The sequence below is a fragment of the Microtus pennsylvanicus genome, chromosome X (assembly GCF_037038515.1).
Source record: "Microtus pennsylvanicus isolate mMicPen1 chromosome X, mMicPen1.hap1, whole genome shotgun sequence".
Lineage (NCBI taxonomy): Eukaryota > Metazoa > Chordata > Mammalia > Rodentia > Cricetidae > Microtus > Microtus pennsylvanicus.
In genome coordinates this window covers 101,737,094-101,750,899 of record NC_134601.1, presented here as the reverse complement: position 1 = coordinate 101,750,899, position 13,806 = coordinate 101,737,094, and the positions used below count along the sequence as shown (strand labels likewise).

At 37.7% G+C, this 13,806-nt stretch overlaps 1 protein-coding gene across 9 annotated transcripts in view; it reads left to right on the top strand.

Annotated features, from left to right (window-relative positions):
* Positions 1-13,806, top strand: part of Dmd (dystrophin) — a 2,313,977-nt gene that overhangs the window by 1,888,672 nt on the left and 411,499 nt on the right. For all 9 annotated transcript variants that reach the window (XM_075957213.1, XM_075957212.1, XM_075957218.1 and 6 more), the window contains one exon: positions 11,072-11,244. In XM_075957213.1, the coding sequence (XP_075813328.1) occupies positions 11,072-11,244 (173 nt within the window). The remainder of the gene's footprint in view (positions 1-11,071; positions 11,245-13,806) is intronic.

Below are 13,806 nucleotides of genomic sequence, written 5' to 3'. Positions count from 1 at the left end.
CCCTGGGAATCCCTTGACAAACAACTCTGCTGAATGGAACCCAGTCATGCCACTGAGAGCCTTGCCTGGTTACAAGAAATGGCCAATTCAAAATCCCTATCCTCCAAATCTAGAATTCCTCGCTGGGATAACCATCATAAATTCCAGGGAGTTTCCACTGCACTCAGTTTATGAGAAAAGCTGCAATGAACATGGTTGTGATGTGGACTTTCCCTTTGTATGCTGTGAATACCATTAATGAATGAAGAAACTGCTTTGGACCTATAGCAGAGAAGAACTTAGGTAGGTGGGGAAAACTAAGCAGAATGCTGGGAGAAAGGAGGAGGAGTTAGAGAGGAGTCATGTAGCCCACCGTACACAGATGCCACAGTAAGCCACAGCCACGTGGCTATACACAGGTTAATTGAGATGGGTTAAATTAATATGTAAGAATGAGCCAATAAGAATTAATGACTACTTTTATCTCACAGGGGCTTAAAATTAAATTGGATCAAATTAAATTGTTTATCTGATCTTGAATTAGCTTTGATTTGTGAGATTTGTGATACCTATTGATAAAATTATTCTTTTCTTTTAGATTTTTTAATCTGGTAGAATACAGGTTTTTTATTTATTAATTAATTTTTCCAGCCCAATAATAGTTTTTACTCCCTCTCTCCTCTCCTCCCAGTCCCTTCCCCGAACCTCCCTACCCCACATCTAGTCCACCTCCTTTCTCTTCAAACAATTGTAGGCCTACCCTGTATCTAAGCCAACCATGCCATATCAAGTTATAATAAGACTAATCACCTCCTTTCCTATCAAGGCTAGATGAGGCAACCCAGTAAGAGGGAAGCAGGTAGCAGAGTCAGAGACAGCCCCTACTCTCACTGTTAGTAGTCCCATGAGAACACCAAGCTACACAAGGATAAGCAAGCTACACAGAGGGGACTAGGTCAGTCCCATACCATCTCTCTGGTTGGTGATTGAGAGTCTGTGAGCCGTTTTGAGTCCAGGTTAGTTGATTCTGTGAGGTTTTCTTTGTGCTGACCTTGACTCTTTTGATTCCCACAATTCTTCCTTCCATCATCTTCTTCTTAAGGATTCCCTGAGCTCTGCCTAATATTAGCTGTGGGTCTCTGCATCGATTTACATCAGTTATTGGGTGAAGTTTCTCTGATGAGTGATATGGGAGATCCTTCTGTATATGTGTTGCTTTTAGTGGTTGATGAATAAAGCTGCTTGGACCAATGGCTTAGCAGAGTAAAGCTAGATGGGAAATCAAAACAAAGATAAAGAGAGAGAGTGGGTGGAGTCAGGGAGACTCCATGTAGCTACCAAAGAGATAGATACCATATCCTTTCCAGTAAGCTAAGAGATGCTTGCATGCTTTTCACCTGCATTTATAGTACATGGGACCATGTCCAAAGTGGGCAGCTATCTTAAGGGCTATTGGCTGAAGCAGTTCCCACAGCAGACGACAACTGGACAAGTTAACAATATATGAGTATAGCAGAATATCATTAGGAATCATTTCATTGACTTTTTAATTCCCAGTTACATCTGGTTCTATCCTAGGCCTCTGGGCTGTTCAGTCTCTGGATCGTGGCCCTCCAGGCAGTGTCAGGGGTGGGTTACCTCTCATGGTATGGGTCTCAAGCTGAACCAGCCATTAATTGACCACTCCCATAATTTCTGTGCCACCTTTACTCCAGCATATCTTGTCAGCAGGGGAAAAGTTATGTGGCCTGGTGTGAGTTCAAATCCCTCCATTGGAAGCCTTGTTTGGTTATAGGAAATGGCTGTTTCAGGCTCTGTATACCCCATTGCTAGACTCTCCCTCATATTCCTGGGAGATCCATTATACTAGGTTACTAGCTTGTTCCTCAAGGAAATGTAAATCAAAACAAATCTGAGATTCCATCTTATACCTGTCAGAAGGACTAAGATCAAAAGCTCAAGTGACAGCTCATGCTGGAAAGGAAGTGGAGCAAGGAACGCACTCCTCCACTGCTGGTAAGAGTGCAAACTTGAACAACAATGCTGGAAATCAATATGGCAGTTTCTCAAAAAAGTAGGAATTGACCTATCTTAAGACCCAGCTATACCACTCCTGGACATACACCCAAAGGATGTTCTATCATATCACAAAGACAGTTGCTCATCTGTGTTCATTGCAGCTTTGTTTGTAATATCAAAAACTGGAAACTAGAAACAACCTAGAAGTTCTTCAAAGGAAGAATGAGTAAAGAAAATATAGTACATTTCCACAATGGAGTATTACTTAGCTGTTAAAAACAATGACGTCATGAAATTTGCTGGCAAGTGGGTGGAAGTAGAAAACATCATCCTGAGTGAGGTAGCCCAGACCCAGAAAGATAACCATTATATTATATATTATATACTCACTCAAAAGGGGATATTAGCTGTAAAGTAAAGGATAACCATGCAATATGGAATTGCTTAAGGCAGTCTGACAAATGAGGTTTTGCTCCGTTTCCTCCAGGAGGAATCCACCCTGGGCCTGGCATTTTCAAAGATTAGATTTGGAAATCAAGCTTTGCACCTGGGAATGTACTGAGGCAAGAAAGCTTATCCCTTCTCTCCGCTATTCTCATGCTGAAAGTGAGAATTTTCAAGTGAGACATGAAAGCAAAGACAACAAACCCTGCAGGATAATAGCCTCAGAGGACGTTAATAACAGCCATTTTTTTTTAAAGCAAAGCTTAGAGACTCCTAAATCCGTAGCCCAGCATTTAAGGCACATTGCAATGCAGTAGACCTGAAAACACACTCCTTAGTTACCAGGAGTAACCTGGCTCTGAGCCAAACAAGTCTTTAAATTGACTCTTGCTTCCTTCCCTTGGGATGACATTCTGCTGCTTCAAACAGAATTGCAATGGACACACATGGAAGAGAAACGAAGCTACTCCTAATAGTGTCTCTCTCCTCAAGTCTGTGTCCTGATCTAGCTAGGAACCTTAGGTGGCTAGGTTAAAGTCCTTAAAAGGTCAAAACAGTCTAATTGCTTCATATGGATAACTTGGCAAAAAGTTTATGTTTTACTCATTCTAGTCTGCTGTTCAGTTAATACCAGACTGATATATTTCTAACATGCGGGCAAAATAAATCACTGAAAGGGATTTGCAAACGCCAGACCAACTAGGTTCTTTCGTTCTGCTTGGCAGGCACATGTTTAAAGATCTGCTGCTGCAGCATGGCCGTTGCACATATCAGTTTACAGTTGTGGTTGTGACAGAATTCAAGAGACCTTGTGAAGCCCAAGTCAGAGAAAATCCTAGCATAGAAGAGGGAAGTTATCACAAAGTCCTACCCATACCTGAGGAGTTATCAGCAATTTCTGGTGGTGGAAGGATAATCAGTTTTCCTCAAGGTTGTAGGTGTTGAAAAGCTACCCATGCTCCAGTAGATGGTCCTGCACCCATACACCTACGGGCAGCACTAAGTGGAGTCTAAAAGTTAGCCCACTCCGAGTTGGCTCAAAAATTAGCACATGAAATTAGAAGGCAATAGTGCTGGAGAGTATTGGGGAATATATGGAGTTTAGAGAATGAGGGTTAGACTTAAACATTTTAAAGCTAAGTAACTTTAAAAAATAATGTTGCCTTTGGTGGTGTGGACACAAGAACTGACCCCAGTGGTGAGGATGAGGGAGAGCTGGTCCCACCCCTCATGGAGGGGGTATCCTGGTAGAGGCCAGGGACTAGCAATCCAGCTACTAGCCAGGCCAACATTCAGGGCTTTGTGTTGACCCACCTCAACATCTACCCCACCTATGAGCTGCTGAAGCACGTGAAAGGATTGGACCTGCAGAATGAGAGTCACAGGATCTCCTTGACTTGAGGCAACAACTGGATCCTCAAGAGCAGTTTTGGTGACAGTCCAGTATTGATAGTGTTCCAGAAGCCTTAAAACAGACCAATGACTCAGTGCAATGAACATTTACAAGTAAAGTTGCTCGGAAAAAAGAATATACTGCATGACACCCCGCAAATCACAGCTCTCAGTGTGACTCCAATGAATGAATAAGTGATGTAGATTGCTAAAGACAGAGAAACAACATGATTTTTTTTTATTTTAATTTCTATTTTTATTCATTTTCTTTTGGCAGGGAAGTGATAATGTTGGACAGTGTATACTGAAGGACTGGAACTTGAGTAGTATGGGATACATGATATGAAATTCCCAAAGAATCCATAAAAAATTTTTAAACTCTCAATGAAAATATCGAGTTCATTTCTGTTCTCATCCCACGATGGTGTGTTTGGGTAGCTGTCTTTGTGTGTCTACACTTGGAAAGTTCAGCAATTTACAGCTAACATTGAATGAAGGATGGAACATAATCAAACTAAAGGAATTTTATGTGCTTGCTATTGCAACTTCTCTAAAATAGTAAAACCCTTTGGAAGCACTTGTGTTGGAGAATACTGCTTCACGCACGCTGCATTTCTCTTCAAGTTTGCGGAACAATCTACTCTCTTTGATGAACGCAGAACCATCATTATGATTATTAATTATTTTGTTTGACTCTAAAACCAAGGGATGTTTCCCATAATTATTACTCATACAGAGAGCCCCACTGTATGAGCCCAAGGCTCCCAATTCACAATGTTCTCAAATGATTAGCCCATAAGGATAGCTTCTGCCCTGTTTTGGATATTGTCTCTGACTTTATACACACTTGGAAATCAGGTCACTCTTCATTATTAGTAAGCTGTAGGAGTAACTACTGTTCTTTTAATTATTTATACACTAAGTGCTCTCACAAAACATCAGAGGCAATGTAGCCATAATGAAATTTTTAGAGCAATAATAGCCATTTGTTTTTATTGTTTCTGTGTTTATTTCCTCATTTCTCCATGATCTTGAAGTTGGAGAATGTTATTTGCCTAGTGAATTAATATATTTTAATTAATAATCCATAATTGTATTTATCTATGGAGTTCAGCATCATGTTTTAATAGCAACTCAATGACCTAGCTTGTTTATATTCTTTTTGTGAAAAATATTTTACTGTACTGGACAGCTTAAAATACCTTTAAAGCTTATTGTTCATTTCCACTGAAAACTTTGTTTCATTTTTTTCAGCATCTCCTCCTTCCTGTATGCTCCCTCACCTAACACTTGATAACTGTGACTTTACTCTCAACTATGATTTTAGCCTTTTTACATTGCTTTATGTATAAATGAGATCGTGTAATAATTCTCATCCTATTTTTATGTTATTTCACTCAGTATGTGTTTGTCTTCTAGGTTCATTCATGTTCTGGTCAATGATGAGGTTGCACTTCCTTTATGTGTGAATACTACCTCATTGTATCTAGTAACATGTTTTCGTTGTGTAATCATTGACTCATAAAGAATTACAGTATGTTCACGTCTTAACGCTTTCTAAATAGTGCACAGTAAAATGAAGACACAGACGTCTCTTTGGCACATTGAATCTATTTCCTTTGCATATCTGTCCAGGGGTTGGATTGTTTATTCATATGGTAATTTTGTGTTTTACTTGTCTCGGTACTCTCCATACTATTGTTTTTATAGTGGCTGAATTAATATACTGAATCCTATTTAAAAGAAAATTAATTCTATATACATAGGTAAGAAAATTCCATGATTTAAAATAGTCTAGTCATCCATTGCTTGTGATAATAAAAAGGAGAGTACAACACTGTTACTATCTTCATTCTTCGGGTTTCTTCTATGAAAAATGGTATAACATTTAATAATCTTCCACAATTGCCTTATTGCTTATAAGCATCAAAGATCATTCTAGGTGTTGAATGACATAGTTAAAATATTTAATAATCTTGCCTTTGTACTTTCTGTTACAAACTTTTATTTTCAATCACTTTCTAAGTAGGTTTCTCACCTATTTAATTTAGGGAACTTGATTGATTCAATTTCTCCCTACCACTCATTTTCCATTCCATTAAGAGACCGCAATTTATTCCCACGGCTCATAAATTAAGCTTCTTTCACATTAATGCCCTTTTCACACTAGTCTCTCTACCTATAATGTCTTCTTCCCTGTTTTCTAAATTCCATCTATTTCTTCTGACTAGAGAGGCATCTCATCATTTTATGAAGTCTTGTTTTTATCTCTTGGTTTCCATCTGGACCTCCTTCTAATAGAAGGCCTTCTATTGCCTATCATTTATTAAAGACTTGTGTTCTGGATGCTGTGTAAAAGATTTTACAAAATTGCTCCCTGGAGCATCTGAAGAAACACCCCAGCTATTTAGGTATTGTTTAATATATAGTGAAGCCGGAGACATGAAAGGGAACAAGGAAGAGGAAGAATCAAACTTACGCCTATTTAGCTGCTTTGCCTTATGCTTTCCTTGGGTGCTGAAAAGAGAGAATTTATAACAAGAGATTAGACTCCCAGGGAAAGAGGGCATGTAGTATTTCCAAAATTCCTACCTGAAGTAGCATACCCACTCACTGATACTGTAAACCCTGGTCAGATTTCTTATATAATGCCTGAGCCTTCTTGATGCTCACTGATGAACTTTCTACATAATTATAGAGAGACTTTATAAAAATTTCCTTTCCAGGAGTGCATAGAATTTTTCCATTTGCACTTACTTTCTCAACTTCATGTTTCTTCTCTTTGTATCTCCATCCACCGCTTCAGTTCTATTTAACACACTGCAGAATAAGATTACGTCCTTCTTGGAGTACTGAAAACAATAATAGTTTTCACTACCTGACAGCAATGTTATATTTACTGAAATTCATGTGGGAGTATTATTAATAGGAAAAGTTACCACCAGTTATTTAAAAGCTCAGAGGAAATGTACCCTTATGGCTAAGATCATAACTCCTGAAGTATAAGTATCTAGGTTCAAAATCTTACAGCTAACTGTTTGTTAGCTATGTGATCTTGGGCATTTTTAACAGTGCTGTAAAATCATTCTCTTACATAGAAAATGAAGATAATAACAGTGTTTGCTATCGAGTATTATTGAAAAAATTAAATAAGATTCTGCATGTACAGTTCATTGAGCTGTGCCTAGTTCATCATAAGTCTTACGTATGTTGCTGCTGCTGTTTATATAGATAATATTTTCCACTATTCACTAGCTATTATTTTGCCTAGAGAAATACAATCACAATGAAAACAAAGAAAAGCCAGCTATCCCAAAATGGTTGTAGTACCTATGACTTGAGTGATTTTTTTTTTTCTGGTTAGTTCAGAAAGGAAATAAAACTAATACTTTCTATGAAAAGTATCTTGTATTCAGATTGATTATCTTCTGATAATCCTATTTATTTTCTTTACCAACTTGTTGCTTTTCTATGTCTCCTAAGTCTAATACCAGCCTAAGGCCAGTGACCTCCTGATAGCTTAACTCAAATGACTTATGTCGCATCCTACCTGCTGCATCTATGTTTCCTCTCCACCTATAGTTCACACTGCCTGATGGTCGTGAAAAAATCTCCATTATAACCTTTAAGAGAGAATCCTGTGTCCCCCAACAATATTCACTTAAGGTTCAAGACTGTGTGTGAGTCCTATGGTTTGACAGATTGAACACTAGTCTGCCGTCCCAAAGGAATATGACAGAACTCTGCTTATATTGATATTTTACGTCATTGCTGATGAAACTAATTGCCCCAAAGGCCTTGTAAACAAAAGGATCAATCAGTGGGCTATTTTCTTTTCTCCTAGCAGAGATATTTTATAGTAAAGAGACAATTTCAGTGTACTTTCCTGAATGGTGTGTGGCAAAATGAAAAATCTAGTCAGAATTTCATTTTTCACTCAAAACAAGGGACCCATGTGAGCAAATATTTTGTGTGGGATTTTAATCAAATATATTCATACTATCTCCCAGCCTTCTTTTCTTTCACCAGTGCAGTTTCCTTTTGAAGCTTCAATAACTACTGTGGCTTTCATCAAGTGCTCATACACAATATGTTAGGAGAAACAGCATAGAACCTGGCAAACTGAAGAAAACTGGATCAATTTCCCAGTTGTAACATTTGCCAGATAAGTGACTGTAAGCAAGTCAGTTAAACTTCTCTTATCTGTGACACATAGAAAATGAGATGTGCTTCACCAGGAGCCAGGGCTAAAAAGAAATAACTACGGTGATAGACTCATGAGAACTCAGTGACACACAGAGCCCTTATGGCACCTTTATAACTTGTTCTACACTATCATCATGCCATAGAAAACTGTAAGTGACGTAAGTTTTACCTTCCAATGCTAACACAGTATCTCAGGCAGTGTTCCTTGCTGAAAGGAGGAATTTTGTTTTTAATGTTTATGAGATTTGGCAAGAATTCCTCATCAATATTTAGTTGATCATATAAATGAATTAAAAGAAAAACACACACTTGGTGTTTAAAATTAAAGACAGAACTATCACTTGCATTCCTTCTATCTTTCCCATGATGCCAAGACTAAACAAATAATTGGTACTAGATAAATACTTGCTTATTCATTCTGTGTTCCTTTCTTTGTTAATGCGACAACAAAGATATTTATATGCAGTAGACTTTACTCAGTCATGAAAAAGTAGAAAATTAGCACATTAATGAATCGGCATTCTGTTTGCACCTCAGAATTCCTCACTTATTCAGCAAAGAAACATGTTGATGGTTTCCCATTGCATATGAGTTTAAGTAACTAGCAATTAAGACAGGGTCTTCGCTATCAGGGCAAGATAGAAAAAATCAAATGTGTGATCATTTATATACTTACACAGTCATTCCATTGGTTAAATTATTTTCTGTAGCTGGGGTTGTATCTCAGTGGTGGTAGAGGCCTTATATATGTTATGCCCTAAGAATCAGCTCAGTTCCAGAAAGAGAGAGAGAGAGATAATATGTTAGTTTCCCTGAATATCATGCACAGGATTTGTTTTGGTTCCCGGAATGCATCCCCTGGGGGAAAGAAAAACTTTAGGTGGTTTGCAAACGAAGGGAGAGAGAGAGAAGTTAAGTAAGGCAATGCTCGCAAAATTAGGTCTGGTATTTGCCCTAACTTCAATAAGCTCACCTTTCTCTTTTGCTGAAGAAATGGTAAATCAGGTCTACCATATAGATTTAGAAAATAGAGAAAAAATCTAAGTATGGTGTTGCATGCATGTAAAAATATAATTTTGAAGAATGAGAAAGAAATTGTGTCCTATCCCAATCTGGGCAACATAATGAGTGTGTGTGTGTGTGTGTGTGTGTGTGTGTGTGTGTGTGTCAGACAGAGAGAGAGAGAGAGAGAGAGAGAGAGAGAGAGAGAGAGAGAGAGAGAGAGAGAGAGAGAAATATGTTCTAGTGTGCCACAGAGACTGAAAGAGAAAAAAGAAAATCCTGGAAATGCTGTCTATCTGATGAAGCTCCATGCAGCAAGAAACTCATGAATAATTTTCTACTATATTTTCTAGTTTGTAAATCCAGCTATAACATCCCCAAACAGCCCCAAGTTTTCTGTGATAAGCATAGATGTTCTTCCATCTGTTTTATTATTTTCCTTCCTTTAGCATCTGAGTTCATGCCAGCTGTATTCCTCTTCCAGTATATGGAGTCCACCAGGGCTACTTTGACTGCCAAAAATAATGACAAGAAACATTCGTGGTCCATCTACCTTATTTCTGCAGCTCTCAAACTTCTGCATTCAAGTGAATGTGACCGGAAACAGGAGACACGTCTTTAGAATTATTATCATGTTATTGCTGCCACTTCCCTCTTTACTGCGGCAGTGCATTTAATTAAATTTTAGAAAGAGTTACAGATGGGGGGCGGGGAAAGAAAACTTTTTAAGCCACACAGATCAAGCTGATTTTTCGGAGCTTCAGAATGAAATTTTAAACTTGTTGAAGAGAGGCATACAAATCTGTAAGAGCAAGTCAAATAATGTACAAAGCCTCCATTCATTGTGTAGGCAGAATGGAATGCTGGAGCCCGGCAGCTCTCTAAGGAATGTTCCTTTGGCTTCGACTGTTCTGCTGGGAACAAGGAGGGAAACACATATATAAAATGAATTTCTAATGTCTCTGGCTTATTATGGCAAATGATAAGAAAAGTTGGCTGTTTAATACAAACTGTCAGTTGCATATTTCAGGCCTCCATTCTTTGAGGTCCCTCCCACATCCACACGCCTGGCTACCATTTAGCCAGCAGTACAATGTGGCTGATTATGATTATCGACTGTCCAAGCCTGTGCTCTTAAACTCATTCTGCCGACAGAACGTAAGCAAAGTTGGCATTTTAAAGCAGGGCCCATTTCACTTCTGGGTTGTCTTAGGTTTGCTATGCAACAGGATAAGTGCTGTAGTCCCCGGTTCAAGCTGAAAATGTTGCACAGGAAGACATATCATGTAAAGGTCAGATTCTTATATTATGATGTCTTTTTATTTCTGTCTATACAAATGAAACTTAATGCATACCTCTTTCCTTAACTCTTACCAAGGTCCTAACTTGCCAAGGACACTTTTGACCTGCTGAGCCTGAAACTATGATGATATTCTTAAATGATGTATCAAATGCTTAATAATCAATGCATGGTGTTGTAATATGTGTATGATGCTATAACACTAAGGGGAATTTAATGTATGTTTTCAAGAAGATGTTCTTGTCTCATAGAGTCCCATTAATGTGTTGGTGTTGTGGACTATGTACAACCTTTGTTATCCTTTTTTATGGTCACAGTCAACACAGTGGATTCATAGGTGCTTTGAAAGTACAACTCGACTCACATTGTAATGAAATGATTACCACTGGGATCTCCTTCGTCATGTTATTTTAATTCATAAAACACATATATTTGTGTTTATCAGAATATTTTATTCATGGACTAGAAAGTTTAACTTATGAAATGTGCTATAAATGTATTACTTCTAATTCATAAAATAAGAAACACATTTATTACAATCTAATATGGTATTTATTCTTATTCTCCATAATAACTTCATGAGGCAGGACCCCAAGAAAAATGACGCAGGGTGTATTCTGCAAATTGTAAAATTAGAATTTCTTTGAACTAATAAGTTCTCCAAATTTACATTCACAGCTAGTCTCTTTGTTTGATAATTCTGAATGTGTTCTTCCTGCTGTTTGGTAGGATCTCCAAGGTGAAATTGAAGCTCACACGGACATCTATCACAATCTCGATGAAAATGGCCAAAAAATCTTGAGGTCCCTGGAAAGTTCAGATGAAGCAGCCCTGTTACAAAGACGTTTGGATAACATGAATTTCAAGTGGAGTGAACTTCGGAAAAAGTCTCTCAACATTAGGTAGGCAAAAATTGGGGTGGGCTGGGGGGATCCAGATGTGAATAAAGATGACAAAATTCTCCTCATTTTCCTAGCACAGGTAGCTAATGTCTCGTATGTTTATGTAAATCACCCAATTTCAGAATGATTCATTTTATTTTGAATAAATGAATCATTCATTTGCTTGGAATGGAAATGATACTTGAGGGTTCAGGTTAGATTAAAATGGGACTGTTTCATAACCACAGGAGAGATGCATATTAAGACATTAGAGTAAATTTAAATGGGGAACACAGCGATCCTAATTTCAGAGTTCTCTCTTGGCTTATCACAGTGTCATACAAAAAGCAATAAAATTAGTGAATGTTTGTTATGGAATTCTCTTTGGCATTACACTGAACGCATAACCAAAGGACATCCTTTAAAAGGCAGAACACATTATAATTAACAATTTAAAGACACCCTCTCCAGAGTTCCTGCAGCTAAGGAGATTATAGCAATTTTTTATCATTTGATCTCTTAGATTTTGTTGAAGCATATCGCCTGTAGGTACACTAAACTTTTTGATTTTCTGCCTACTTTCTTCTTTGCCCTGTCAGTCTGCTTTGAGAAATGAATGACTATATCTTGCATCATTGCTAAAGAAGGTAAAGGGAAGCGCTAGGGTTCTTTGTGTGGCTCATATAAGCATATGGGGGACAAAAGAGCAGAGCTGGGCTGCTAAGTGCCCAGTGGTACCCAAGGAGCTGGGAAATGCACAGACGAGAAGCAAGCTTTCCACTTTCTATTTGATTGGGTTTCCTAATCCACTTATTTTTAAACATATTTTTGTACTCTCAACAGTGGCTATGAAAGGAGTGGTCATGAAGAGAGGTATAAAAAGACAAGTGAGCTTAATAATAGTTAGAATGAAATGTATCCAATAGCGGGAGTAGTTACTAGCCTGAGGTAGTATGACTACAAACAAGCATTTTGCCCCTTCTTTCTAGTCAGCGTAAATTGTCTGCAATTCCAACAGACAACCCTCATACCGAAGAGGAACACAAGATTTTATTAAGTTGAAACCACTGCTGTAAAAACTCTACCCACAATAAAATAATAATAATGCTAGTAACTAATGCAGGCTATGTGTTATGTTCCGTCCACTGCTCTAAGCATTTCATAGTGTTTGGCCCCTGTGATTCTTTCAGCAACAGTGAAAGGTAGATTTCCTTCTAATACTTTCTTAGCATTTGAAGCAAATGAGGGACAGAGAGGTTAAATAAGTTTCCAAAAGTGACCCAATTAGTAAAGGGCATCTTTAAGACCTATTCACAGTGAGTCTAACTTTATCATATAAGCTTCTCATCATCATAGTATTCTGTAGGGTAGAATAAAGCAATTTTCACTAATAAAGACATCATTATTTAAAAATTGATTTGAATAACAGATTTCGAAGAACAGAAGAGAACTGCTTCTGCAAGGCTTTCCTGCAAGCTTGCACTCAGCATCCTAGAATCTCAATATTTATTTCAATATTTTGTCCATGATTTTTTTAAATCTACATGTTAGTGATAAGTTGAGGCAACAATGGGATATGGTATTTTCAAAAATAGAGAGGCTTATTTGCTGGCTATATTTTAAACTTTTAATCAGGCCAAAATATAAAATGGCAATGGCCACATTTGTAACATCGGTCCTTAAAAAGAATAAAATATGAGGAGAAAAAAAATGTTTCAATGAGTGAGAAAAGAAAACATAATTGCCTTTTTGCAGGAAAGAAAAGGAAAGGGGCTATAACTGAAAATGTCTGGATACCTTTTCTCTACCGCATGTGAACTTAATGAAAAAGAATTGGAGGCGGCATACAGCATTTCAGGCAACATATGAGCCCTTTGTTTTCAGAAATTTTCCATATGTCAACTGTTGTCATCTAATTCTTACTGGCATTAATCAAGCAAAAACCTTACCTTACCTTATGTACGGTGCTATGAATTCTGCAATTGAAATCGTCTGATCAATGGTCTTAGCTTTTAAAGAGGTCTCTGTGATATTGTAGTTCCTCAGTTATAAGAAGCAAAGAATTTTTCACATCCACATGTGTTAGTTTAGTGTAATACGTGACTGGTATGGGGTATCACACATTCCACTGCAGAGGCACAGCAGAGATAGTAATTGGGGACATTATGCAATAAGAAAAAAGGAAGATTGAAATGATTGTCCCTTCAAGTATTTTTCAACTTGAATGTCACTACGATTTTTTTAAAAAAAATATTTCAAAATATCCTGGGAAAACAACACTGTTTCTGCAAACTATAGCACATTATATACTAGAAAATTTAGTGGTCGTTGTTTCATGAGGGCTTCTGAAACCATTCATGTATTTCAGACAATAAGAGCAAACGGTACAGAAATATTCTACCTAGGACACAATTTCTATCACATTACTCATTAGTTCAAAAATTTTGGACTTGTGCACACATCTTGCTCATTCCTTTTCTTCCCTTTTCTGTTCTTCCTGGGCCCCACCCCCACTGTGTTTCTTTCTCACCAAGCAACATTCTAGCCGCTCCCAACATGCAACTCTAAAGCTACTAGATTCTG